This window comes from Pocillopora verrucosa, chromosome 10, assembly GCF_036669915.1.
Source record: "Pocillopora verrucosa isolate sample1 chromosome 10, ASM3666991v2, whole genome shotgun sequence".
Lineage (NCBI taxonomy): Eukaryota > Metazoa > Cnidaria > Anthozoa > Scleractinia > Pocilloporidae > Pocillopora > Pocillopora verrucosa.
Window position 1 is genome coordinate 14,932,305 of NC_089321.1, and position 27,411 is coordinate 14,959,715.

General features: G+C 38.6%; 2 protein-coding genes and 1 long non-coding RNA gene across 5 annotated transcripts; 1 reads left to right on the forward strand and 2 right to left on the reverse strand.

The window, feature by feature from the left end:
• Positions 1 to 1,100: 1,100 nt before the first annotated feature.
• On the reverse strand, positions 1,101 to 13,307 carry LOC131796318 (sodium- and chloride-dependent taurine transporter-like). 2 transcript variants are annotated; one of them, XM_066173308.1, is made up of 14 exons: positions 13,241 to 13,307; positions 10,739 to 10,918; positions 9,972 to 10,103; positions 8,939 to 9,170; positions 8,497 to 8,629; positions 7,918 to 8,052; positions 7,124 to 7,227; positions 6,270 to 6,394; positions 5,396 to 5,508; positions 4,349 to 4,486; positions 3,484 to 3,586; positions 2,763 to 2,863; positions 2,353 to 2,520; positions 1,101 to 1,555 (listed from the first exon to the last, which is right to left on the reverse strand). In XM_066173308.1, exons 2-14 carry the CDS (start codon positions 10,866 to 10,868, stop codon positions 1,427 to 1,429), a joined length of 1,743 nt encoding a protein of 580 aa, XP_066029405.1. In that variant the 5' UTR covers positions 10,869 to 10,918; positions 13,241 to 13,307; the 3' UTR covers positions 1,101 to 1,426. The 2 variants fall into 2 exon arrangements, with proteins under 2 accessions (XP_066029405.1, XP_058969883.2); XM_059113900.2 differs by having other exon boundaries at positions 12,972 to 13,279.
• Positions 13,308 to 15,398: 2,091 nt separating this feature from the next.
• Positions 15,399 to 27,260, reverse strand: LOC131796312 (cation-dependent mannose-6-phosphate receptor). The gene is made up of 7 exons (XM_059113895.2): positions 26,741 to 27,260; positions 25,779 to 25,878; positions 24,631 to 24,758; positions 19,124 to 19,223; positions 18,249 to 18,331; positions 17,484 to 17,613; positions 15,399 to 16,995 (listed from the first exon to the last, which is right to left on the reverse strand). Exons 1-7 carry the CDS (start codon positions 26,911 to 26,913, stop codon positions 16,906 to 16,908), a joined length of 804 nt encoding a protein of 267 aa, XP_058969878.2. The 5' UTR covers positions 26,914 to 27,260; the 3' UTR covers positions 15,399 to 16,905.
• Positions 21,511 to 26,730, forward strand: LOC136283832 (uncharacterized). Of its 2 annotated transcripts, none has more exons than XR_010718934.1 (3): positions 21,511 to 22,074; positions 24,303 to 24,438; positions 24,725 to 26,730. It is a non-coding gene; the product is annotated as an uncharacterized lncRNA (long non-coding RNA). The 2 variants fall into 2 exon arrangements; XR_010718935.1 differs by having other exon boundaries at positions 21,513 to 22,074; positions 24,728 to 26,730.
• Positions 27,261 to 27,411: the final 151 nt, after the last annotated feature.

Sequence of the window (27,411 nt, forward strand, 5' to 3'; positions counted from 1 at the left end):
TTTGGCTGAATATAGATTTATTTTCGAGGAAACCGATGATAACTGAATTCCGCCATAATTTAAAGCTCAACTGCCGCTTTTGAAGCTCAAAATTTCAGGCGGATCTGAACGGATTACTTTTGACCTATTTTCAAACTAGTCGAAGTAGGTCGGATAAATTCAATTAGATTGTGTAAATAGGCGGTAAAGAATTGCTCAACTTATTGTCATCACATGTTTTGATGTTGTTTTTCAAGATTTGGAACTTTTCATCAATCCAGGTTTTTTTTCATTTTGTGACGCGACGTTCCGAGATCCGCCTGAAATTTTGAGCTTTAAAAGCGTCAGTTTGGCGGAATTCAGTTATTATCGATTTTCTCGAAAACAAATCGATATTCAGCCAAACGAACTATGCAGTGGTTTGTTTCACTCTAAGGCCTACCTAACCTTAGAATATGAGCCGAATTGCTTTTTTTGGCTGTTGCCACCATGTTATGAAAATGTTCGATTTTTTACTACATTTGTTCTTAATTGTCATCAACTGAAAAAAGTGTAGGAACAGTGGGTGATCTCTCTCTCGAGTGAGCTGAAATCTTTGTATCATATATCTAAAACAAAGCCGATAGATAACCTCACAATTCAAGCGAATTTTGTCAACAGTCTTTATAGAAATAGAACTGAGATACTACGAACCCCGATTGGTCAAAAACTGCATCAACTGAAGGTAATAAAGAAGGCATGTGCATTATTAAAGATATAAATCGATATAAAGAGCGCGCGAGTGCATTGTTGAGTTATATAAGCACTTGGGAATTTTTAAGAACACGAGAGAAGAGCGGACAAGCACGAGCCGAAGGAGAGTGCTTCTCGCACTTCTTGAGTGTTCTTAAAAGTTCGTAAGTGCTCATATAACTCAACAATGCTCGAGGAACAAGTTTTTTTAATTTCTTTTGTAAAAGGTATCGTGAATAGCGCGCGCTCGTACCGATGACGTAGGCTGCGTGCATTATATCTCAACAGTGCACTCGTGTGACGTAAACCGCGTGCTTTATGGGAATATAATGGACTCGTTCTGACCAATCACGCCGCGCGCATTTCTTTGAACATTTTATTTTTAAAAATATAAAAAACAGAGATTTCAATAGAACTCAAATAAAATAGTATTTTAAGGCAGTTCACTTGGATGGTCCATCGTGGTCCGTGGACTGGGGGTCAGTGTTTTGTCCATCATCCTTCACATGAAATGGCGTGGTGATCCAAGAGTGTGTTTCAACAAAAATTATGGAGTTTGAAGATATATAACTCTGTTATCTCTATATCTCCAGCTGAGTTTTCCATACATCATAAAAGATTATCCTTTTTTAACATCTGTAAGATTTGTTACAGAAAATTATTTCAAGTACAAGGTTGTATATATTTCAACAAAGAAGAAAGTGCATCGGCGTATTTATGAGGCCTTCTGTTCAATTTTCTCGTTCTCTGTTGTCAACGGAAGAATCTGATTTCCTTTAAAATCTTCAAGTTCAGTTTCTTCCCTGTCCTCCTCAATCTCGGGTATAATCAACTTGTTCAAACGCTGTGCAAAAAAGGAAGTCTATCAGTATTAACAGAACTTTTACCTGTCCTATTCTAAGATTTTTACCACGATTCACAAAAATACCTGGCCTTGCGCCGGTTAATGACTATCAACCAAGATCATATAAACAAGAGAATATTGACTGATATCAGTTGATATTCTCTTGCAATCAACTGATAGTAGCTTAACTGCTATGTAGACGATAAGCCATACCATCCAATGGTCATTAATACTGTTTTCTTTTAGACGATATCAAAACCGAAAGCGCTATAATTTTGGTAAAGAGATTGAAAGCAAACTGATTAAACAAATGCCTGAAATAAAAATTTGGAGTTTTTAAAGAAGGTACGTGATCACTTTTGTATCGATTGACCTAATGTAAGGTCTAGAACACTCAATGTTCGTCGAGTTCTTTTGTGTTTTGATGGACCGAGACGAAGCAGCAAGATAGGCCCATATTGCCCGCTCGGATAGCCAATCAGAACACAAGATTCGCTTCATTTTGCCCACGGGCACAACTAACTATATAATTAAAAAAAAGTTACCGAAGGACGAGCTCCACGCATTACGTAATGCTCGTGCGTGTGTCCTTGGATTTATAATGTGATATAGTGAAACGAATTCGAGAGTGTGTCTGTTTTCGAATGTCTTGGTTGCTGTTCGATTGGAGCTTCACTGATCGCTGCTTCAAAATGAGCGAAGCAAGTTTTTAGAGGAGGGTGCTCTTAGTGTGTTTGCCCTTTTGCACACAGCAAAACAATGTCTGGGTAGGACGCTATGATTAACGAATCATGTACCTCTCTGATTGTTCCTGTGGTCTTGATGAGTTTGTAAATCATCACAGCCGGAATGCAGGTCAATGACGATGCCGTCAACAACCAACCAATAGCTTGGCCCCACGCGGGATAAACGTACTGACCGTAAGTCAATGGCTTATATGTTGCCAGGTTAAAGATGAAGATGAACTGCATATTAAAATCAATGCATAATCATTTAAAGTATTTATCAGAAACAGACACGTTTTTTCATTTAGTTCATTCCTTGACAATGCTTTTAGATAAGTTAAAGCTTGGAAATAAAGATACGGCAGCTTAAGGCCTCAATCCAATCACCAATTTAATCAACATGATACTGAAGGACACCTTCAAGCATTTTTTTGCATTTTGATTCACCTGTTTAGTATGTTTATTAAATACCAGAAACTTACCGAACAAAACATTGGCGCTAGAAAACACCAACACCAACCAATCCATGGATTGATGCGAAATCCCAGCATGATTTCCATTTTGTCATAAAAACGACGGCGACCTGTGTATAGTTTGACACATTTCTTCAAAGTTTCGTGTTGGAGTATAAATACAAAATGAACGTTACGCTGCACGCAATTTCCCTGTTGACCACTGCCCAGAGTTATTTTTGACATTTATTCAGTGTTAGCTAAGACTTGCTCCGCAAATAATTGCGAGGAGTTTCCATTGTTAAGGGTCTACATGATTGTTTCAGAGGAAGACTCTAAGGTAAAAACTGTGCTATCATTTCAAGGCACTTCTACCCGTGATGACGTGATGAAGCACAAAATAAACGCAGCCTGTCTTTAAGCCTATGCTTAGCCCCCCCTCCCCCTCTCCCCCCTCCGCCATGGGACACTAGTGTATTCCAGGTAACCCTCAGCATGTTGTGACGCTTCCCTTACAATCTTTCGGTGTTTCTTTTATGCTCTTGGATTTACATGAGGTACTGTGAGGCAGGAGTGTGACGCGGGGCAAAACTTTGGCCGCCGTTCATGGCGCAAGCTCAGGCCATTCTGAGGAGGGTGGTGGAACACTTACCATAAGACCAACAAAGCTTCTACTCTATATAACAAACCGATTCGAATTTTAAAGAAAAAAAAATATTAGTCATTACTCAAAAGTTGGATTGTTTCTTACCATATAGCCATCCCATAGCCACACATTCACAGATGACCACCAACAACAGTACTGATCCGCTTCCAGAGTAGAAATCAAACAACTGGAAAACGTACATTCCTCCCTGGAACAGGGTTTTCATTCATGATTTGTAAATAGTATAAAAAAGAAGGTAAGTTTTAATCTCGGTAAAGAAATAGAGAAACATGTTTTTCGTCATGTCACGAGCGTGGAACAAAGTAAATATTCTGAGTCCCCATTAGCTTTTTTTTGGTTACTATACAGTGAGGATATCTTTCTACAGTAGTACATGGACTTATGTGGAGGACCTGAATTTTTCATGCCAAGTGGACAAAGGTGAAAGGGGACTGGGGTGAGACAAAAATTAGTATATTTTTGGAAGTAACTCCCTGAGTGATATTATTTCTTGCTCTGAGAATTACCTTCCTTAGCCATAAATTATAAATTCCAGCCACCAGTTTTAAGATTAATCTATTTTACATGCATACTGATAAGCTGTTGGGGGGGCAGTAAAGGGTGTCCTCAAGCTTAAGACGCGTGATTAATTAAGGTTACGGCCAAAATTAATATGTGACGCGTGAATTTTACGGAAAAGCGGGTGTGATTTGTTAATTCATAAACAAGCGTGAGGCGTGATTTGCCTCTAGATATATACGTGACCCGCGCATTTTTTCTTTCATTTCATGGAAACCTCTAGATTTCCCTGATGTACACATGAAAAGAGATGTGAAGTTTTTCCTTTGATATATGTGAAGCGTGAATTTTTCGAAAATTACTGCGCCGAACATAATTAGGACGCACTCTTTGCAACCCTCACGGTATATGCTAACTTCCAACAGCTAAGCAACCATGAGTGTCAATATACCTCAGTAACCATAGCTAGCCCAAGGAGGAACCAGATCACACAGACAAAAGCGGTAAACATTTCTTTGCGGTAGCCGCGCCTCAGGTAGTGAGGATACAAATCCACAACGGCGGTCACAACACCCTCAATACCTACAAACTGAAAGTATGAAGAAATACAAAAATCAGTGATTGCAGACTCCAGACGAAAAGTATGGGAAAAGATTATAAAGGAAACTGTGCGTGAAGCATCTGTAGTTTACAACGGTCGGTATCCTTTAACGAGATTTTGACGTGAAATTGCTTCTGCATTATACATCCCTCAGATGAGCAAAAGGTTATCAGATTATCAGAGACCCTCCCTCCCGAACAGCTACTGCCCCCTCCCCCCCCCGCCCTCTCTCTCGTCCCTTTCAATGTTGTTTTGCATAGTAACATTTGCATTTAAGAAAATTAAAAGGGGAGGGGAGAGGTTGAAAGAAGATTGTCATGGACGTTGTCCTGGAGAAGTATCCCAACCAGTTATTTCTGGGAATGTTGGTCTATGAAAAAAAACTTTGAAAATTTGAAACAGCCTCGGCAACCAGAGTAATGCATTTTTGTTCATGTATATGCGTTCCAACAACTGTATATTCTTTTGTTCGTTTGACACAGGATTAATAAATCTTTCCACTAGGGAGAGCACGTTTGGCCGTTGAAAAAATTGTACAAAGGTTGTATATCTTGTAATAGGGTAAAAAGCAGTGAATGAATAGACTCTATTGAAGTTTAGAAGCACGCGCATGCAAGCTCTGTTGCATAAAAATCACAATTGTTTTATTTCACAATTTAAGGAAGAGTCTTCTCTTTATCTTTTCGTATTTTGACCATTGAAATTCACCAATCAGTATCAACAAAAGCCGTTTTCCTCAGGGGTTCCAGAAAAGAATTCCGTCGAATCATTCACAGTTTATAAGTTGAATGCGACAACTTTCAATCAGGGTTATCTTGCGATATACTCTAACAATCCCAGATTACATTTGAAACTAAAGTGATAATTGCTCTATGGGTTGATTAGTGACGTCTATACCTCACTGTCCAGGCCCAGTAAAATTACCATGAAGAAAAACAGAGCAGACCACAAAGGAGATAGAGGCATTTGAGCTACAGCTTCTGGATAAACTACAAAGGCCAGTCCAGGACCTAAAGGGTAAATAACAGAGGTTTAAAGCAATGTATATCACACGCGTGTCATTTTACACGTTGAGCGTATCATAAAGCACACTGCTAAACAAAAGTTACCGTGTCTGTCTCTGTTCCGCTCATTAAACATACACATATCTGCAAATTTGTGACACGCTCGGCTTAGCGTGTCATGAAGCGCGTGTCATATTTTCTCGCATAAGCGCCACTCCTGAATAAACGCCCCCCTTAAATAAGTGTCGCATTTGGAACGAAAAAGTTGAAAGGCGCGCCCTTAAGGCCCTCGGTCACAGTACAGCGCTTATTCAAATCCTGAATCCTTTAACTTATCTTTAACTTTAACTTATCCCTGTTTCATATGCAGTTGAACATCTGGGGCGAACTGAATGCAAAAATCGTTTCAAATTCACAGATTTAGTTAGATCTAAGTTGAGCGAAGACACCTTGGTAATGCAATTAAAAAGTGCTGGAAGCCACAAATGGTGACAATCAAAAGACGCTGCCGTTTGTTTCTGTAAAATTTTCTATAAAATTACATTTGAAATGAAAAGAGAATATTTCATTGTCGTGTCCAATTTTTTAATAAGCGCTCCTTTAAATAAGCGTCGCATCGAAGGTGCGAAGAGTTAATTAAGTGTCGCGGAGCTTTTTTGAGTACATATACAAGTATAAAGTGCTGTACAGTTTACTTTGTAAAAATGTCAGACGATTTATGTCACATTTCGTCAAGTTTCCTTAGCAACTTTGGAAATATTGTTAACCTGGTTTAGCAACGTCCTCAATTGTCACTCCTTGATTTTTAGCCATAAAGCCCAACACAGAGAAGATGAGAAATCCGCCGTAGAAACTTGTTCCACTGTTACAGAGGGTAAATATGATGGAATCTCTACATTGAGGAAAAAAAAAAGAATTCTGTCTCCGATCATAATTGAAAACAGTTTTTCCTTCATTTTCTCCTTCGGAAGTTATGTAACTTATGATTGTGGAGTGTAGAGGCAGGAGGGGAGAATATTTGGCTCGACGCTATGACGTACAGACGTATCTTAAAGAGCTCCGTGCGCCATGACCGAGAGCTGAGAACGTTCCCGTCACGCCCGACCTAAATTAGTCAATAACAATTTTATCACATGACGGCCTTTCTTTTTCTTCCCTTCTTCTCTCCGCTTTTATGTCGCAGGACGTATGGTCCTGCTTATGCCAACGCGTAAGGCTTTTATAATGAGGGATTTTTGTTAAAGAAAGGGCGCGCAGGGTTATAACGGTCATTTGATAAGTACAAGAGAATATTAACTGATATTCTCTTGATAAATGTATTCCTACAGGCTCGTCAAAATTCTAAGCGATACTATACACCAAAACGTCTAAAAAGTTACTTATTATCCAACTGCTTATTTTTTCTGCTAAGTCTTTCTGTTCGTTTCTCATAAGGCGGGAAAAGCAAATCGGATAGAGAAGCGTAGCGCGCGCAGCCGACTGGTTAAACAGATATTTTATAGTACAAAATAATCAACTGTCCAAATAACCGTACAATATCGCAAGATATTTGTACTCTATTCGCGCGTTATTTATACTCTTACTTTGTGAAGTTGGATAATAAGTACTATTACTGCCTTACCTGTAAAAGTTGTTCTTAAATTTGTTATAGCTCCCAAGTGCTGTCATGGTTCCCATGCCAATGGAATACGAGAAAAACACCTGGGTGCCAGCATCGAGCCAAACCTGGAAAGATATTTGATTTCAGTTTTCATATTAAATTTTGAATAAGATGTACAATTTGAAAACATGAAAACAAAATCTCACACAAAAGTGAAATTTTTGGGCGAACCATATGAACGAACCATGGATCCTTAACTGTGATCGGGATCAAGATTTACATATAAACATGAAATAAAAAGTTTGAAGCTCAGAATGATTACGTCAAGAATGACTAAGTTGACGTAAATAAGTTTGGCAATATTTCGCAAGATAGGTCGGAAGTCGCAACTACAGGATAAGCCGAAACCAGTTACAGTTTTTAGCTGACTGTTAACAAAATTCCGTCGAAATAGGATGGACAGAAAATATTTCAGTTTTAGTTTCACAGCTCATGCCATTTTTTTGCATGTTCGGCCGCGTGCATAATTGAGAGACAGAAGCCAGCTTCATCCTTTCACTCCCAAGATCTCATAAATAATGATTCTTACTGTATGCCATAAAATTTTAATAACATTTGTTCTGAGAACTTGGTATTGGATCATACGACTAATAATCCACTGATTGATATTTTGCTTTGTTTTCATCAATTGTCTGCTCGATCTGGCATTGATATTGTAAGGAGAAATTAGGTCTTGGTCATTCTTTGGAGCTAGTGGGTTGAGTTTAATGCAGAGGGAGGCCTGTTTCACTGGCCTCGTTAAAATAACAGCCTACCTGGCCATCACCAAGTCTTGACAGATCAGGGGTCAGATAAAATTTTATTCCATCGGCGGCTCCCGGTAAAGTGACACCGCGGATCAAGATTGCGGTCAGCAGCAGATATGGAGCTGTAGCGGTGAAGTACACAACCTGCAAAAAATTAGAAAAGTGTTTTAAAAAATATCGCAGAGGATTAATCGAGAAATGTACTCCACAAAAATTATCAAGAGACAGACAGCCAATACCGAAGAGATCTAAATTACAAAGATAGACTACAACTAAACGTGGATGAACGGATCGAGTGTCAAAGATAAAAAGAAAGTACGTGCCTAGCTAAAAACACCGATGACCAGAAGGGTAGGCAAAGAAGCAAAGAGAACGACAGACTGACAGATTGACAGACTAATAGACTAATAGATTGACAGACTGACAGACAGACTGACAGACGAACGATGTACAGACAGATCTTTAGACAAATCGCAGCACTCCGACAGACAGACAGACAGGTAGACTAGACGATGATCAACAGACGAAAAGTAAAAGTCTTAAGCCCTTTTGATTAATAAGCAACTTAAAAAGAAAAAGAACAATTACCTTCCCACTAGACTTGACTCCTTTGCATACACACAAATAACAAACGATCCAAGCCAACAGCAGGCACAAAGCTAGGTCCCAGTTCACTTGCCCCGGTTCACCCAAGCCACCAGAAACTCGCAGAACTCTGTAGCTATTTTGATAAAGAAACAATGACATTTATAAAATAGCGAAACATAACTAGTGAATTGTTTATCTAAATTTTAAAAGTGTAAGTGGAGGTTTTGTATGAAGGGAAACTCCCTCTACTGTGCTTCAAAGTATATACACGTACAAACACGGTTGCGCAATTGCACTGGACTGAAAGCGTATACAAATCATGTTTTAAACAACTATTGCGGTGTTTAGATGAATTTCACATATTCGGTTTATATAATAGCCGTCAAGAACTATAGAATAAATTAGAATCCAGTGTTCCTCGACTGATATAAACATCACTTACTCCCAGTATTCCTGACTTGCTGAAACACCTGCGATAGCGGAGGTATTTTGTAAGGAGCTGTTTCGTTTTACACTGCCGTCTACACAATTTAATGTGTTCCATTCATTTCCACAATGTGACCACGGCAGCTTGGATTGGAACGAGGCAAACATGTAATAAAAGGCCCAGCCAAGAATCACGGTATAGTAAATGTTAATGTATTGCATAACCAGGACCCCAGCGTAGCCAATACCTAGAGAGCAAACAATTTAATTGATAAACGCATCCTCACTGGTAAATGGTAAAACCATACTAAAATTTTCTGCGAGTTTTGAGCTCTCTGCAATGGTAAGACCTTCAGATTAACATCAGCCGCTAACAAGACATCCTGACGTCGAAATCTTCTCTTGACAGAGGAAAATCACCGCAAACAGACAAAAGGCGTCGCAAAATGGGTGGAAATGGACTCATTTAATCGCAATATTAAAGCCTGATGAAAACTTCTGCATGACTAAATTTCTGTAATTTCTTTAAAAAATTTCACTCATTTTCAACAGCCAGAATGTGGCGTAATTCATGCTACATTTGAAGTCAAACTTATTCTACGGGGAACAAAGAATCCACCAAACATTGGGCTAATGTCCCAATCTAGCTTCATAGCTTCTTTTATAGCAAAATCACATCAACAAATCGACAGAACGATATTTTCAGCCACTTTTGCGAGATTCAAAACTGCTTTCAGCTTGAAGCTGACGAACGGCAAGATAACAGCTTAATGAAACAGAAAAGCATAAAATAAACCATGCAAAACAAAGGAAGACTTAAGTTGTGTAAGAATAAAGAAGATCGAAACGGAATGATAATGACGAGCTTCGTCGAAAGTTTTCAGGATCCACAAAGCGTGACGTAGCTCCAGAAGGAACTGCCTTGAAAGTAACTTCTTTAAACTGATGTGTTTTACAACTCCGTGACATTTCGTGGCGCGCGAGAGTGGACAGAGAAAGAACGTAAATCAAAATGCCGGATGAGGAGTGAGGTTTTGACGACTTCTTACCTTGAAATATTGGACATATTTTCCAGGCTGTAATTCCACCTTGACTTGTGTACTGTCCCAAACCAATTTCCATGACCAAAACAGGGACACCAGCCACGATCAGACAAATCAAATAGGGAATGAGAAAACACCCTAGGACGTTGAGAAATACCGTAAAAATTAAAAAGACATTATTTACAATGGTCATCTTTCTTGGGCTTAATATACGACTGGGCGTTATATTGGAGAGAAATTTGAATAACAAAAATCATGCGCTCCATCTATTCATAAGCAATAGCCTTAAAAACTTTACCAAAATAGTTCAAGGGACAAGAAGAATAATAATGCCTTTTTAGATTGTTCCTAGTTTCCGAGAGTATAAAACAGGCCTGGGGTAAAGATCAGTGCCCATGAAGTAGTCCCCAGGAGTTTTAGAAACACATTCTCTTCAAACACAAGTCCTCGAGATGAAAAACAAGTATAACGCGCCAGGTGGCCCGTGACCCACTTAAACGAATCTTATCCCGGTTTCGTAAGACTGAGGCGGCTGGGGTAAGCACTTTGCAAACCTAATGAACAGGATGTTAAAGTAGCCCACAGCCGGATTACCCCCCCCCCCCTTCCTCGGTCGAAATTCTATATCCAACGTTCACCTACCGAGAGACTGAGACAAATTGTCTCAATTTGCGTCTGGCGTCCTCTTTCCCGCTGATTCTAGCCCCATAAGTTACAAAGACTCAGTATTCTTGCTACTCTCACAGAAACAATAACAGGTAAATCAGACTCACCTCCACCGTTCTTGAAGCACAGATAAGGAAACCGCCAAATGTTACCGAGCCCAATGGAAAATCCCATCAGAGCAAGGATGAAGTCGAACTTCGAACTCCACGTCTCCCGTTCATTGATACCTTCTGTCATTTTGACTTTTTTAGAGCAGATTGATTCAGCGAATATATTTCTTCAAGAACCTAAGCATTCACAACACTTATTAAAAGCTATTAAAGCACAATTCTTTTGTTTTTCAAGTTAAGATGTTCGTAGCCTTAATCACATAGGTTAAGTAGTGCAAAAATAGCTTGAAGCCGCCTAAAATTTCAAAGTTATAACTCACAAATGCTCAAACGAAATAAACTGGTCAGTCACGCAGGCTTGTACATAGTCCTTCAGGCGCAACTGCGCAACTTTAAACATTCCTAACCTTATGACCCCCTAAGAGAGACTAGCATCTAATTTCTCCTTACAATATCACCACTGAATCGAACATTAAGGCCAGAAAAATAAAGGAATGATCACCAACTAAAGAAGCTCGTGATTGTTGAATAAATTCTCCTTTTCAGCACTTTAAGATAAGTATACAGAAATGTATGGCGAATATGCATATTGAAGTTAGGATCTCAAGTTCAGTATTTGATAGGTCTTCGTTGGAGACATTATCATCTGATATGCCTGCGTTGCTTGTAACAATTGGCTGAATGGAAAAGGTTTGTTTATTTATTCATTTTATTTTAGTTATTTATTTGCGATTTATAGATAGGCTGGCCCAGTTCAGCTTCAGTTTAAAGCTGGTTTAAATGGGGGCCTGCATAAACAAAACAAGGCCAGACCACAACACCGGAAACCAAGTTCCCAACTCTTTGCGAGAAGAGCGTTAAGTTCTCTAACGCCCCTTGCTAACCAGTGCAGAGATGATGCAGGAGACGGGGCCTACGGTTTCAGATATCGTCCTTATCAGTGAAGACTAGAATGCTTAACCATTTTCGGATGTCATAGCAAAGAAAGAACATTCTCCCCAGTTATTTTAAGGCCCCGGTGTTGGTCCGGTCTAGGGCTTGAGCCCACAACCTTCCGCACGGCAGTCAAGCGCTCTACAACACGACCTTACCACGAAGATCATTTTAGTTGGGTGGATAAATTTGGAAACGTAACTTTAATTCTTTTTGGTTGGGCCTTGTAGATGCAGAGAACTTCAATTAGTTGCTTAAAAATTAAAATAAAGAAGGCGGAATCGTTGCGATATTTTGAAAGTTGAGTCGTAAGTTTAGGTGTTTATCTGAATTTTCTAAGTTTCTGTTGAGATGATCGAAAATTGCCAAATTTTCCGTACTTGTTCCTAGTTTTCAAGTAATTTCTCTCGTTCGTAGTTAAGTTGTCTATTAATCAATCACGAAGAGCCGAAAGAGCGAAAATTGGTTTCTGTCATCTGGTCCAATATTTATTTAAAGCGTTTTTAATTTCCTTTGATTTGACCCTTGAGCTAAGGGAACAGATACACCATTGGCACGCCCCCTTTACGAGACAACATCGATAGCCTTCCCTGAGACAGAGGTGAAGACGTTACCCTTGAAAGGGCAGTAAAGAATATTTCTTTTTCAAAAGGGGAAAACAATTCATTTCTTGCCGTCTGCTTTCAGCTTTGCACCCTGAAGTAAAGGAGTTTGTCGGAGTTGTAAACAAGAGAATTTTCGTCACTATTCCTATGGTGAAGGTGAATAAAATTAAATCATACGCCTGTACACGTTATTATGCGAAATTTGTTGATTCGAAGTTTGATGCATTGCAGAGAGGAGCGCTGAGAAAACGCTACAAAGTCTCAAAAGCACGTGGTCTACTAGTAACTGTTTAATCGTTGCCACGATCTAGTTGCTGTTAGCCTCATGATTTCCATTTTAAGTCACGTGAAGACAAGAAGAAAATGATTCCCACGAGACCGAGACATTGCTGAGATATCACGAATATAGCAAAACAAAAAGAAATTACATGTTTTAACTTGCAAAGTTATTAGGCCAAAAAACACCGGAAAATTTTCCAATTTAGATGTAATGTTTTCATTTTGCAGAAAATGTCACAGAGAATTTGCTGTGATCCGCTAGACTATCACCTGGTTGTAGAGTGGTTACCCGCGCACACTGAAAACGCCGGCCTCTTTACTCGGCAACCTCTCGCACTTGTTATTTGCATCTTTTGACAGTGTTGCAAAAGGTAATATCTAACAGCTCGAATCAACTGCCTCCAAACGCTTACCTTCCAATTCCACTGTTAACACGGCACGGTAATTTAAGTTAGCCGGTCATAACTCACAACAGGAACGCAACGGAACCAAATACATCAGATGCGAGCGTAATATAAGCAAAGGAAAGATGAGTAAACGCTTGTTTAGGGCCTGTTTACACGTACGCTGAAAACGCCGGCCTCTTTACTCGGCAACCTCTTGCACTTGTTATTTGCATCTTCTGACAGCGTTGTAAAATGTAATATCTAACAGCTCGAATCAACTGCCTCCAAACGCTTACCTTCCAATTCCACTGTTAACACGGCACGGTAATTTAAGTTAGCCGGTCACAACTCACGACGGGAAAGCGACGGAACCAAATACCTCAGATGCGAGCGTAATATAAGCAAAGGAAAGATGAGTAAGCGCCTGTTTGGGGCCTGTTTACATGGAGGTGGGGGCCCCCAGGTAGGTGAGGTAACCCGCTTAGCCGTGGTCGAAAAATAAAAGCGTTTACATGCAATCTTACAACCCCGGGGTGCTGGGGTGAGGTTTCTTGAGGTTGTTGTTGCGCTTGCAATTAGGGAGTTTGAGCAGAGGCTTCCCAAGTTCACATCTCGAAAAAGACGAAAGATTAATTCTCGGACACTTATGTATTTATTCATGAAAGCGTAACGTATTGCGTTACGCGGTGTTTAACTTCGCAAGGAACCGTTGACTTAATACGTTATACGGAATAGTTTGGGAAACCAAATATGGTCGATTTACAACGCTAAATATTCCGAAATGTGAACATTTTACACTCCTTGTGTGTCCGTTGCGGTTTCTGGTGATTTCCGCCATGAGACGGCTAGAGAGTGTACAAATATTGTACATGTCTCGCTTTTGAGCTTTTTGCCATGAATGCGACCCCAGCTAGGCGGGCTACCCCACCTTGACACGTTTACATGGCAAATTGTCACCCCGGCTGACAGGGTTACCCTACCTGGCAGACCGGGCAACCCGCTTAGGCGGGTCACCCCACCTATCATGTAAACGTGATCAAAATAAAATAAGAAATTATATGGACAGGCGGGTTACCTCATCTTCCTGGGTTCCCCCACCTCCATGTTAGGTGGGGGAACCTCCCTCCAGCTCCGGGGTTGTTAGATTACATGTAAACGCGTTTTATTTTTCGACCACGGCTAGGCGGGTTACCCCATGCAACTGGGGTCCCCAATTAAGGAACTCAATTAAGGAATCGCATCACAATGTATTCGAATAACAGTTTTTCGCTCTCAGACACAAGATCGAGGAAGTTTACTGAAAAGAGATAAACAAATCATGAATAAAAAACAACAACAACAACAAAACAAAAAAAAAACAAAAAGAAACAACGAAATAAAAGCAGCGGCATCATCGATTCGCAAAATTTTCGGATGCGTGACATCCATACTCTAGTTTCCGGTTGCAATATTAGAACACATGACTGCCTTCGTTTTAATGTACCTGCTCCGGATGCCAACCACTTGACAAACCGAAATATTACACTAAGCGGGTTATGTAACCCGAATTACGCACTGATATAGATCTCCCAATGACATTAGGCTCATCTTCGCTTTCATCGACTTTTGGAAAAGTCCATGAATCTCGTATCGTGCAGGCAACTCGTTGCGTTACCAAACGATCTGGTGTCCCAAATACAGCGAATAATGATCCGTAAAATCGCAAGCTAAATACTCGGAGGAAGAATTGTGTTCGACGCAGTTAAAAGAGACCTTAGTAATTTCACCTTGTATTCGCTAAAGGTATTGCTTTTGACGTCTTTGGTGATGGTTGTAGGTATACCTAAGATCTAATCAACGTTCTAAGCAGACTCTGAAATTTCCGAACCTGTACTGGGCGTTGAAATAAAACTGCGCATTTTGCTTGCATTGCTTTCCGAATCAGCACGCATCAGCTATTTGGATTATATCACTGAATATTGAACTGGTAAGGAAAATTTAAGCCAGCAACTGACTAAGCAACCATCATGGCCAGATGTTGTTTCAACCCAGAAAAATGAAGTCTTCAAAAATGCAGACTTGATAATTTTACTTCAAATGGACAAAAGTCCTAAGTGAATGTATTACTAAATAACCGGAGAAGCAGAACTAGTTTATTGCTTAATTCGTCTGCTGCAGCGTGAAGTTGCTTGTTATCGATGAATTTAACAACCAATGAACATTAATCGGCAAATTTTCCTAGCCGATAAGTTCAACTACCTACTGTATGCTAATAATCTAACTTACGTGAAGATGTTTTACCGGGTAGATCGCTCAGACTTTATGCGCCGTTTCTCGAATATGCGGGTTCATTTTCTGAACAGGGTTTTATCTTTACTACCATTACTATTAACAATATAATTATCTTTATAAGTAGTTGTAGTATTATTATTATTTCAATTATATTTTTACTATTATGATCATGATGATGATGGTTATGATTGTTACTATTATTATTAACTCACACTTAGGCTGAGGTGAACTAAGAACAAAAATAACGTTGATCAATGTTGAATATTCTATTTATTCATAAAATTACTATTCAAAACTTAAATTCATGTGCTTCCACGAGTGTAAAAAGAATGCTTAAAAGATACTAATTCAAAAGCTGTCATGACAAAGGTCATATTTCTAATTACATGATACTACCACGAGAAAGAAACCTAGCGCTTATTATTTGGAAGAACTGTTTGTCTTGATTGCTACATTTGCTAAGTAGGAGTTTCTCGGTAACATCAATCAACATTCAACCCCCACCTACTTCCATTTCTCCCCGGTAAAATAATTTTCGTTAATTGCAAACGGAGAGCGTGAGAGTTGGACGCGAGCTCCGAAGTAGGGGCAGCAGAAGTTTTCCTTCTGAACCACCCCCACCCTCCCTAAAAAAAAGGATTTTGTTTCCCGCGATCTTTGCAGCGACATCAAGGCAACGAAAAAACCCGCTTGTGAATATCCAACGATTTCAATCCGCGCAAGTTAAAAATTATACGTCGCTGAGATACCGCAGTTGTTAAGAACGCTCAAATTTTATTGCGATCTTGCTACGAATTGGAGTAGAAACTGAAACTTCGCTCGATGATTCTTAGGTATTCACGTTAAAGGTGTTTCTTAGCGCATAAAACTATTACCATCAGTGATTGCATTTTACAAAGACCCACAAAAATGATGAATCGGCAAACGCACGAATTTTAGGCCCCGTCCACACGTATCCGGATAAATTTGAAAACGGATAAATATTTATACGGTTACGGGTTCCGTCCACACGTAAACGGCGTTTTCACACACCGAAAACGGATAAATTTGAAAACGCTCTCCAGAGTGGATAAATTTGAAAACGCTGGCTAAGCGTCTCCGTGTGGACGCCTTATCCGGATAAATTTGAAAACGATTTGAAAACGATGACGTAACAATTCAAACCTAGTCCAACGCGTGCTCTCGGCCGATCGACCATTAATGAAAACATGGCGAATAAACAAGCTCAAGTTTCGGTACTAATGAGTCTCATTTCAAGCATTGTGGCTTATTTTCATATTCTCAGGATACGCCAGACTGCGGGCACATGTTTTGCTCTAAAGAGCATGCTCAGTAGGCGACGTCATCGTTTTCAAATCGTTTTTGCGTTTACGTGTGGACACCGAAAACGATTCACAAACGGCAACGTGTGGACGCGGATAAATTTGAAAACGGATAAATATTTATCCGTTTTCAAATTTATCCGGATACGTATGGACGGGGCCTTAGTTGCAATGAAATCATCATAAAAATGGAAGCTTCGGTCTCCATGCTCACGATTTTTCCAAGCACTCACTTCGCATGCAGTTTAGCGTAAGGGAAAAAAACTGCTACGAACAAGTCTGAGGCTTAGTTAACACAATGAGAAACCTTAAAATTTTCCTAAACTTCCACAAATTTGAATTGCGTCGCATAAAATTAATATATTAGCTTAAATCTCAGCGTAGCCATCTTTCTTGAATTTGCTACTAAGAGAGGAACATCCAGTTTTGATCGCACCACCAGTGAACACAATTCCGTCCTGAAAAAAAAAAAAAAAAAAAAGTAAAAAAGACATTAAAAAAATATTCACCTTAGCAATTAAAATCCATATATCTATACATCTATATATTCAACAATCACTACCCGCAAAATAGCGAAGCGAATCGAGGCCGGACGGGACTAAACATTAAAATAAATTCTTCAATAACAAGTTTGACTGGACAAAGGAAATAACTGAGAGAGCATGCTTGTACTCGAACAATGTAAATAATAATAATAACAATGATAATAATAATAATAATAATGATTATAAGACACAAAATAAAATAAAAAAAATTGTAATAATTGAAAAAACACTACGATAAATGATAGACAAGCCAATTAGACATTGCACATAACAATTCGAATAAAATTACACGTGAAAAAAGAAACAAAGAAGTGGTGAAAGAAAAGTCAGTGAAATTGAGGTAGCCAAACCATTGTTCCATACCGTAGGTTCACCCAGTGTTCTAATTTATATTTCTTTACCTTTACAAGGAAAGGGAAGTCGGCCCAGAAAGAGTGATTTGGTAATAACTCTGGCATGCTCTCTACACCACGGCCATATCGGTTTATCAACACTCCGATGATAATGTACATGAGAACTAATGGAAAAAAGCTGAAAAGAGACAGATCAAGGAACTTTAGGAATTTACATACGAAATCTACAACCGACAAACAACACACAAACAAACAAACAAAAAAGAGGTATTGGGAACTTTAGGAATGAAGATAACTCATTACTGCAGAGATCATTCATCATTTATCACTAAACGGTTTTACTAGGAACCAACAAAATGACCAGCTCTTAGTTGGCTTCCTAGATGAGCTGGTAAAGAACTGCATCGATGTCGCAAGGGTCGTGGGTTGAAGTCCCGTACAGGCCTGAATTTTTTTAGGCTTCATATTCATCACATTAGCTTTTTTATTCACTACTGCTTTAGTCGTGTTCTTTACTGCGAAGATCACTCTCATCTTCATGACTGAGATTCACCTTTTCAGCGCTAGATTATCCAAAAAGAGAGCTCATTTTACTTTCCAAGTGGATACTGCTTCTTTAAAAATAATCTTAAAATGTTTCAATCTTCAGTGGTTTTACCGGTGCAATGAACGATGGGTTTTTGACCAATCAGGGCGCTCGCAGCATCTCAGTTTCTTTTGGAAAAACAAATAAATAAGCCACCTTCCTTAACAAGAGACAACAGTCGTCGATTCTAGTTAGAGCACGTGACTAAACTTTTAGCATAATCTTACATAATAAGAAGTATACTGCCAACACTGAGACCTCCTGATGATCCTCCTTCGGCACATGCATACTTTGATTTTAATGTTCCACTCTAGGAAAACAAAAGTAGCAAACGTAAAATTAATTAATTCCTGGATGCACTTTTTCCTCATATTGAGGTGGTTCCGAAATACATGCTTGCAAACCAGTTGCATAATTAGACTTACTAGTTTGCAACCACTTAGCCATTTATAAAACCTTTTCACAAACTTTCATTTATTCTTCTCCCGTGGATACCATGACGCGCCTTAAAATATGTCTACAATGGTTATTCGGCAAAAGATTGAATAGGGGCACTCCGATATCCGCTATTAAATAGTCAGCTTCCTCGTTAGGATCTGACGTTTTAATTTCAGATCGAGATAACCATATTTATTCCAACAAGCACCGCCGCGCTTCTTAACTGTTCGCACCTAAGGCACGGCCCGTTTTTCGGAAACAGCCGCCAATAACAGTATCGGCAGCTGCTCCTGAAAAAAGTTCAAATTAAAACCCTTGAAGGCCTAAGGATGATGAAAACAACGACACCCCCTTTTTTTCATAGGAATTTTGGAGCGAATGCTTATTTAACCTTTATTTATACTTCTCAAAAAAAAAAAGAAAAGGAAAAATAGCAAAATAAAGACGTTCTTTGGTGACTCTCAGCCTAGGTATGTTCTTAGTATGCTCTTAAAATTTTAGTCAATCTCAGCCTGAACGTTCATCTAAAATAGAAAGAAAAGAAAGAAAACAGGAAAAAAAAAAGGTGTAGTATTTGTTTCTTTAGTTTTTCATTCATACTACCCGGCATTTCTACAAGCAAAGGAAAAAAAAAAAACAAACAAACCAAGAGGCAGATAATTACATATGTTGAGGTTCCTGTGCTTGCTCCAGATTCTGTAAATTCTGATATTTTTCCATTTCCTGCTGCACTTCGATCGCACACCAAAGTTATTTTAGACATCCTACAAAGTCACATGTACAGCAAAACACAAAGACTGGTTATTGTATTTATATCACTACAAACCACAAATGATAACAATCTTTATTGTTTTTTTAGAGGGCACGGTAACGAATCTTGCAATCTGATTGGTTCTTTACCCGGTCAGTATTTTCCTATCTCTGCCCACGGGCCACGGTAACGCTTTCGTGAGTCGCCGAGTACATCCCAACTTTCGTTGTCATTTTTCATAAATATACCTCGTTTTCCGGCTGGGCAGTATTTTTAAGCAAACACGTCGGTCACTACCTCAAGCCGATAAATAACTTATGAATCCTCTCTTTTCTCTCTATCAAATCACTTTGGTTGACAGAAAAATATTGGTTTCAGAATGAATTTGTATAAACAATAATGTCATTACGTTGGTTGACAAGCGGCCTAAAAACCGTCTGCAATTAATTTTAATCGTTCACAAAAAGTACCCAGAAAGTTGAAACGTGAGGTATTTGGTTACAGTTAAACTGAACGATAGAACTTTCATTCATTTAATATCTGAATTTTCTCGAGCAATTTGTTCATAGTGAAAGAGCGAGCGAAGTTTTAATTTAAGTTCTACAACAAATATACGCTCCTGTTGAGTCTTTCCAATTCCGTTCAATTTGGACATTTGTACCTTAAATTGCACAACAGAAATTGAAGGAATTTTTTGAGAAAAGGCCGCATTAAATTCCCTTGTGTCTCGTTGGAGTGTGCCGTTCGAATTTAGTTTTTGTGAAGGAAAGATCAGAGTTAAACACGCCATTACAGCAAACAAACGAGCAAACTCTCACAACTTCAAAATAAAAAAATTGAATTTACTCACAATTACTTTCCTCGCCGTTTACTTAATGAACAGAGGTAAATCTTCGTACATGAATGAATGGTCGATGAGAGTGAATAATACTTTCCGTTAGATCATTAACTGATTTTGAAGAAAACATTGTCGTGACTGTCCTTGCCAAACTAGTTCTGTTTGTTTTCAAATGTTCCTACGCTTTTTTTTTTCTTGCGCGCTCTCTAATTGACAGGTGTCAGATTGTGACAGATACTTGTAAAAATAATGTTTCAAAGTTTGTTTGGAAGCCTTTTAAATCACCTTTATCGTTACGGAAATGAAAATGTTTCGCTGAGGCATCTCTCTTAAATTTGCATCACCTCTATTTTAACTACCATTTACCCACTCAAAAATTGTTCAGTTTATGAAAGATCTTTCCGTATTTACGTCCATAAATCATTCGGGTTCTTTCGGAAAGAATTTCGTCAAGTTTAAAAACAATAAATATGTTATTTACCGGCTAAGGGTCGGTCCGTATGGTGAAAAACTGTGACCTCGGTCTTGAAAATGCTGCCCTCGGCCTACGGTCTCGGGCAGTATTTTCAAGACCTCGGTCACAGTTTTTCACCATACGGGCCTCCCAGCCGGCAAATAACATATATTTATGCAGATTTGTTAAAATAAGTCGCCAGTTGCAACCGGCGCATTTTACCCTCTACTATGAGAAACACGCAAGCTATTCCGAATAATGCTTGTGGCTCTCAGAACCTTTGCAGGGACCCTCGACCCCCAGCGCCACCAACCTTGCACACAGTCCGGTTACTCAAAATCTTTGTTAACAACCCTGTTTATTAATATATATGCGTGGTTCTGCAAGCAGGAAAGATGATGCAAATTCTCTATTCTGATTGGAGACTAAAGCTAGCAAGAAGGCTTGTTTTGGTCAACAATTAGATCTTTTGTTTTTCCACGTCCTTGTTGCCGTCGCCATCGTGGTTTGCTTAAGGTCCATACTATCTCTCATACAACTTCGATCCTCTTACTGCCATTCACTAACTGAACTCTTAGAAGAGGGTCTCGATAAGGTTAACCGCTAGCCGTACAACGCCGAAAAAAAAAAGCTGTTAGACGTAAAAATTGAAAAATTTTAGCTGTTAGCCGTAAAACAATGTTAACCGTAAAAACAATCTACTGCGACAACAGTGGGAAGATATTTAAACCGTTAGCCGTAAATTGGCCAAAATTTTAACCGCTAGCCGTCACATCCATCACCCAGACCCTCCTGGAGTAACTAATGAAGAAGCCTTTTCTGCGATATTTACCTAAGTGAGATTTAGAAATTCGCCTTTCTCAAAAATTATTTTTCGGGATAGTTGAATTACATCAAGGCAGATGTAAATGAGGTAATTCAAAAGACTGAAGGGAAAGATGTCCACATCAAGAACGAAGAAAAATCCGAAATACTAACCTGTTAACTCCCATGAGTGACCAAGATAGAATTTCCCGTTATAGCGTTACAATATTAACACAATATCAAGCAGACAAGGAATGAGAAGAAAGAAAAATATTAATTAGGGAGATATTAGTTGATCCGATACCATATTCACCGAATTGGCTTTCTAAGAATTAATATGACAGACAATAAGGAGAATTAGTAATACGATCTTAGGAATGGAAGAGTTGAGGAAGATGTTTACAAGGGTCATTTTGACTCCTAAACCCGTTGAGAAAATCGATGCACAGTCTTGTCACGCAAGCCTCCATTTAAACGCCATTATGCCAATGAGTCGAGCTGAAGTGTACCCCGCTGAGTTGCGTGTTTGTCGTCGCTTATGGAAAATATCTCCTGAAAGCTGCTCAACAGGTATATAGTACAACTCAGAGAGAACGAGATATAAAGTTTATCATATTCAAAAGAACGTATTTCGTGGAGTCGTTTCAGAGGGAACCGAATTCGTTATGGTCCACGTTCGATCACCAACTTCACAACTTTGTTACAAACGGGATTTCAACTGATGAACATACGTTTCCCAAGAAATAAGCAAGACAGAGATGAACAAAGGTATGACATTTTTATACTTAGGGAATTCTCATATAACGAACTTAAGTTATTTTAGTTAAAGAGAACAGGTATGCTGATTTGCGTTCAATCGCGCACATGGCGTGATTTGACTAATTTCGTGTCTTCAGATGTCTTGCATGCGCTATTTTGAAGAGTTTTCTGTCGGGCAAAAAATTATTAAAAGAACTTTACGCATACCGTAAACTGTCGCCCATACGTCCTAGGCGAAAACAGCTTCCTAAGGCGGTTTTAGGAGGGCTTATAAACGGAGGGGTTTATAACCGGAATAAGAAAGCGCTCATTTGAAACGAAGTTCACGAGCTCTAGAAATGCTGATCGAAATACGTTTAACATTGATTGTTTCATCTTTTTTGTTTCTGGTTTTTTTTTTTATTATAATCATGTATAAATATAAAATTTAGCTTTCAAACGTTATATCAAACCGAATTCGCTCCAATACATTTGGATTAGAATTACAGCTAACATCACGAACTAAAATGAAACTAGGCAAAACGGAAGTTCAGACTTTTCACTTTAGGTTCGTCTCTGCTCTCCTATTCTTTGAATTTTAACGTATAATTCACATAATAGTTCCTATCTCATAAACATGAAAAGTAAGAGGGTGGCTAACAATTGGATGTAATTTCTTGGTACCGGGGTAGCTCTGTATAAGCGGGGGAAGGCGGGCTAATAAGCGGCAGTTTACGGTATTTGAAAATCATTCCTTCCACGGTGAAAAAAATTTATATTCATAAATTTAGAGAGTACTCTGCTTTTGCGAGTGGTTCAAAAATACTGATCAAACCAATTCTTACAAAATTACGTTTTCCACACATGAAAGAGTTCATTTAAGAATATCCTGTGTAAAAACTTCCTTGACTCAATATCTTTGAAACGCCAATCGGGGAGGAGTGGTCTATTTTCGGCCTTGCCTAATGTCGTGATCCCATTCAGGTGAATGCGAATTTCGTTTTTCTCGATAGTCTGAACATGTCTCAGGAAAAAAAAAACTACAAAGCATTTCAAATCTTACCCGAGGCTACCTGTATGCATAAAATGAGAGAATTTAGAGTATCAGCGCTGTAGAAATTTGTTTATCTTCATTTGATTTTTGCACCGAGGTTCTCTTAACCCTTTAACTGCCATGGGTGACCAACACAGAATTTCTCCTTACAATATCAATACAATATCAAGCACACAAGTGAGGAGAATAAAGAGAAATATCAACAAGGTGATTATTTATTGATCCAATAATAAATTTTCCGAACTAGTATCTAAGAATTGGATAGCAGATAGTAAGGAGAATCACTAATGATATCTTGGGAGATAAAAGGTTAACTTCATCCAATAAAATCAGATCAGAACAAAAAATAAAAAAAATGGAAAAAAAAGGCTCCAATTTTTCCATTATTCATGACAAACTTCACTGGCTTACATCAATAATGCTTGTTGCATGTTACACCTGATTATTTTTTTTCCATCATCTTTCATTTACCCTTTAACTTCCAATATCTCTTTAATAAGTCTCCTTACTGTCTTTCATACAATTATAATGATGGCAATTTGGAGAATTTGGTATCAGATCAATTAGTAATCCCATAATTGATATTTTACTTTATTCTCATGACTTGTCTGCATAACACTGTCTAGAAATAGTAAGGAGAAATTCTGTCTCAGTCACTCACAGGAATTAAAGGGTTTTTAACAACAGTAAAAAACAGTAAATGCAAGCTGTTTACTAACATTTTTTTCCATGTGTTACAAAAAATGTCTGAAGGATAAAAAACACAATTATAGTCTCCAATTGACATGAAAAAATGCTTGTATTTTTGTCTTTGAACATTGTGAATTCCTTAAAGCTCACAGTTTTCCTCAAACTTCCTTCTCCTAAAACTGTTCACAATTCAGAACAAATACTGTCTGATCAAATATCCATGCCTATTGAAGCCAAAATGAAGGATGTTGTCTGTACATGACATATCAGGGTATCTACATTTATTGTGTTATGAGTAATTGTTGTTGTAATTAAAAGCTTCTGGAAATCTCCAGACTTCTTGGTCATACTGACATTCATATCATAGAACTTTCTAGAACTTTTCATCAAGTCACGGTTATTATGTAATACTACTTAAATAGTTCTTTTGTAAAGCTTCTGGAATGTTCCAGAACACTTTGTGAATGTATATAAAGACTCAATTATGTAATAGTAGTTGTTGTTGTTGTTGTAGGGAGTGACTGACTGTTTAGAAAGCTAAACTGTGAGAGAGAGCTACAGTGGAAGATTGCTAGTTTGAAGAAACAATGGGGAGAAAATTGTGAGTTCACCTCAGTGGTGAACTAAGATATAGACTGTGGCGGTCTTAGGTGAGTCTATTGATGATAAGTGCTGTGCTGCCTTTAGGAGTAGCTCCTTATTAGGAATACTACTCATTGTTTAAAGAAGTAGATAACTTTGTAGAATCGTAGTGTTTTTCTGTCAGTTAGATTATACCATAACAGTTGTCCTTTAAAAATCAATTACATTGATACAGCACAACACTAGAGTTGTTTACTTGCCTTCCATGGGTAGGCTGCCCACCTTCTATGACTCCGTACGAAATAACTACATTGCCAGAAGCATCCACACTAAAACTGGTATCTTTGCTTCCAGCAGGGGTCCCAGTGGAAGTGGCTATTTGACAAACCTAGGTATATATTGTAAGAATAAATACGAGTTTAAGTATAGCTAACAAGTGCAACATCCAAATTAAGGCCAAGGAATACTTCAGGAGAAAAATCTAGGCACCTTGTTGTGCCACTAGCCACTAGTTGCATACTGCTTCCAAGAAAAGTCGCCACTGATATACTGCTGTCAGTCACAAAAATTCAAACTGGTTTGAATTTGTCCAACAATTGTAGCACCAGGAAAATTTTTCATGGAGTATATGCAATGCTAGATCAACTTGTTCAAGCACTACACAGAATATGCAGATCAAGGTCTGAAACTGGGACTAGCTGATTTTCCATGAGTCTCCTTTGCAGACATTGTTTGGTCTCATCATGCAACCCTGTTACATGACAAGATAAATAATGGCTGCAAAGGATATTAGTCTCCTATGGCACTAAAAATTCACTTTTGGCAACCAGACTTATATTTGGTCTTGAGAATGTTCTTCATGTTAATCAGTGCTCAAATATTTTATTCTAAAGCTCTCAAACATCATACACAACTGATGATTGTTCATGGGTGAGAATATGCTTCCAGCAGAAAAAAAAATCACATTCAACACTTTGCCTCTTTGTAATTTTCTGAGGCAAACATTTTACGCATTTTACTTTCTTACCAAGCCTCTAGTCTGATAAGCACTATGGAGTCTACACAAAATGAAGATCTCCTAGTAAAGCAGGCTAACAATAAAAATCATGTACAAAGGAGATGGGTTCCAAAGAAACTATGTTGATGAATCCATGGGGACTATTACAGGATAAAGTGGTTTACAATATCAATTGGCACTCAGGGAGATTCTAGAGCTGAAGTTTCAAGCTTTAGCCTTTCATCAGAGCAAAATTGGTTCTGATGCAGGGCTAACGCTTGAAATCTTAGCTTTTGAATTTCTCTATAGTAGCCAATTCACCTTACAAAACTGTTCCTCGACAAAATTTTAATGAGTACATTGACAATTTCAGGGTTTTTAAATTTAAGCATTATACCCAAATTCACTCACCATGACTTGTTTACAGCCTAGAGAATCATTTGGGTCATCGAATGGTGTGCATGGATTCCAGTCAAAAAAGCGGCCAGAGCTGCCACCTATATTTGTGAAGCTATTTCAAATTTGAACAAAAAAAGGTAAATTCAACTGTAGCACACTAAAATTATAATCTTGGTTAAAATGGTCAAATTAAACCAAATACTATAAATTATATACAGATTTCTTCCCCTAACTCCTTTAACTCCCAGGGGTGATTAACATGTATCTTCTCCCTATCAAACCCATGGATTATCCAGCTGACAGGTAATGAGAATATTCAAACTTATCTGGTAGACATTATCTTGATCTAACACCAAATTCTTGTAACTCATTTACAAAGAAACTGTAGCAGCTAAAAGGGAGAATCATAAATCAGATCTAGGAGGTTAAAAGGTCAAAGGATGTTCTGATATTTCCTTGTCATCTAAACTTTTTACTGAGAAGAGATTCTAAAAACATATTGAGTAACATGTATAGTAGGTACATGCATATTCCACTTGAAGTTTCACAAAATAAAACCAGCACTAAATGACTGTGAATGAATAAAATTCATGTATGGGAACTACAAATAAAGACGTGCATATTAAACCGATCTTCGCAGTAATGAACAGTACTGAAAGTGAGGCCTGAAAAAAAATTCAGGTTTGTACGGGATTTGAACCCGTAATCACCTCTGCGATACCGTTGCAAAGCTCCACAAACTGAGCTAACTTAAGCTAACTGTGAGCTGGTTATTATGTCGGTTCCAAATAAACTCGTAAAGTGATGAATAACTGACTGTGAATAAATGAAAATTAATCAGTGAACTGCGGATAAAGACGTGAATATGAAAGGGTTCTTCACAGTAATGAACACTAGGATCAAGAGCAGTGGAGTTGTGTTCTGTCCAGCACCGGCAGTACCACTTAAGATTCTGAAACTTAACACCGTCCTACCTCGGTTTTGAACCACCGTCCGCATCTTTCAAACTGACTGTCGAACCATTCTTGAACTTGCATGTACATACATCAACCTTATCGCAGGACTCTTCCGATGAAGAAATTGCGACCCTTAGTATGATGAATAATAGTAGAAGGCCTTTACTTCCTAATTGCGCCATTTTGGACATATTATTATTATGTAAATGTCTGTTCAGATCATGTACATGATCCAGCCAATCAGGTACTGCGATCTATTTTGCAACAGCGGCGTGCCAAGGTTGTTCCAAATTTACCTTTGCCGGGAGGTGGGAGGGGGAACGGGCGAGGTTCGTTAACCGGTAAATGACCTTGCAATTCCCAACCCATTTCAAAATGAAAAAAGAGAGATTATTTAGAGTTCTCCTTGTGAGCGTTTTTTTCTTTTGCTAGCATTGGCTGAGAAAATTTAAAACGTACAGTTCAAATTAGACCACCGGTGGCTCAAGCTTGCAAAATGAGCAAATGTGTCTTCGTTGCGCAATGCATGGGCGACATTTAGGGTCACGATATGCGACTAAACTGTCGCACTCTCAACCCTAGGATTCTATAAAGGGCAAAGCAGATGAGCTCAAACCGAATTAAAAGGTCCCAAATCAGCTCAGAAAACTCACACTGTACAAAGGAACAATCTCCTACGCGAGGTAATT

Bases quoted from the DNA above. Each gene is read 5' to 3' on its own strand.
- LOC131796312 (XM_059113895.2), bottom strand. From the start codon at position 26,913: ATGTCCAAAATGGCGCAATTAGGAAGTAAAGGCCTTCTACTATTATTC. The intron at 25,879-26,740 runs GTAGGACGGTGT...AATTTGAAATAG, and splicing joins GACGGTGGTTCAAAACCGAG to CTTCACAAATATAGGTGGCA. The intron at 16,996-17,483 runs GTAAAGAAATAT...TTTTTTTTTCAG, and splicing joins ACTTCCCTTTCCTTGTAAAG to GACGGAATTGTGTTCACTGG.
- LOC131796318 (XM_066173308.1), bottom strand. From the start codon at position 10,868: ATGACAGAAGGTATCAATGAACGGGAGACGTGGAGTTCGAAGTTCGAC. The intron at 6,395-7,123 runs GTAAGGCAGTAA...TCCTCAATGTAG, and splicing joins TTTAAGAACAACTTTTACAG to AGATTCCATCATATTTACCC. The intron at 2,864-3,483 runs GTAAGAAACAAT...AACTATACACAG, and splicing joins GGCTATGGGATGGCTATATG to GTCGCCGTCGTTTTTATGAC.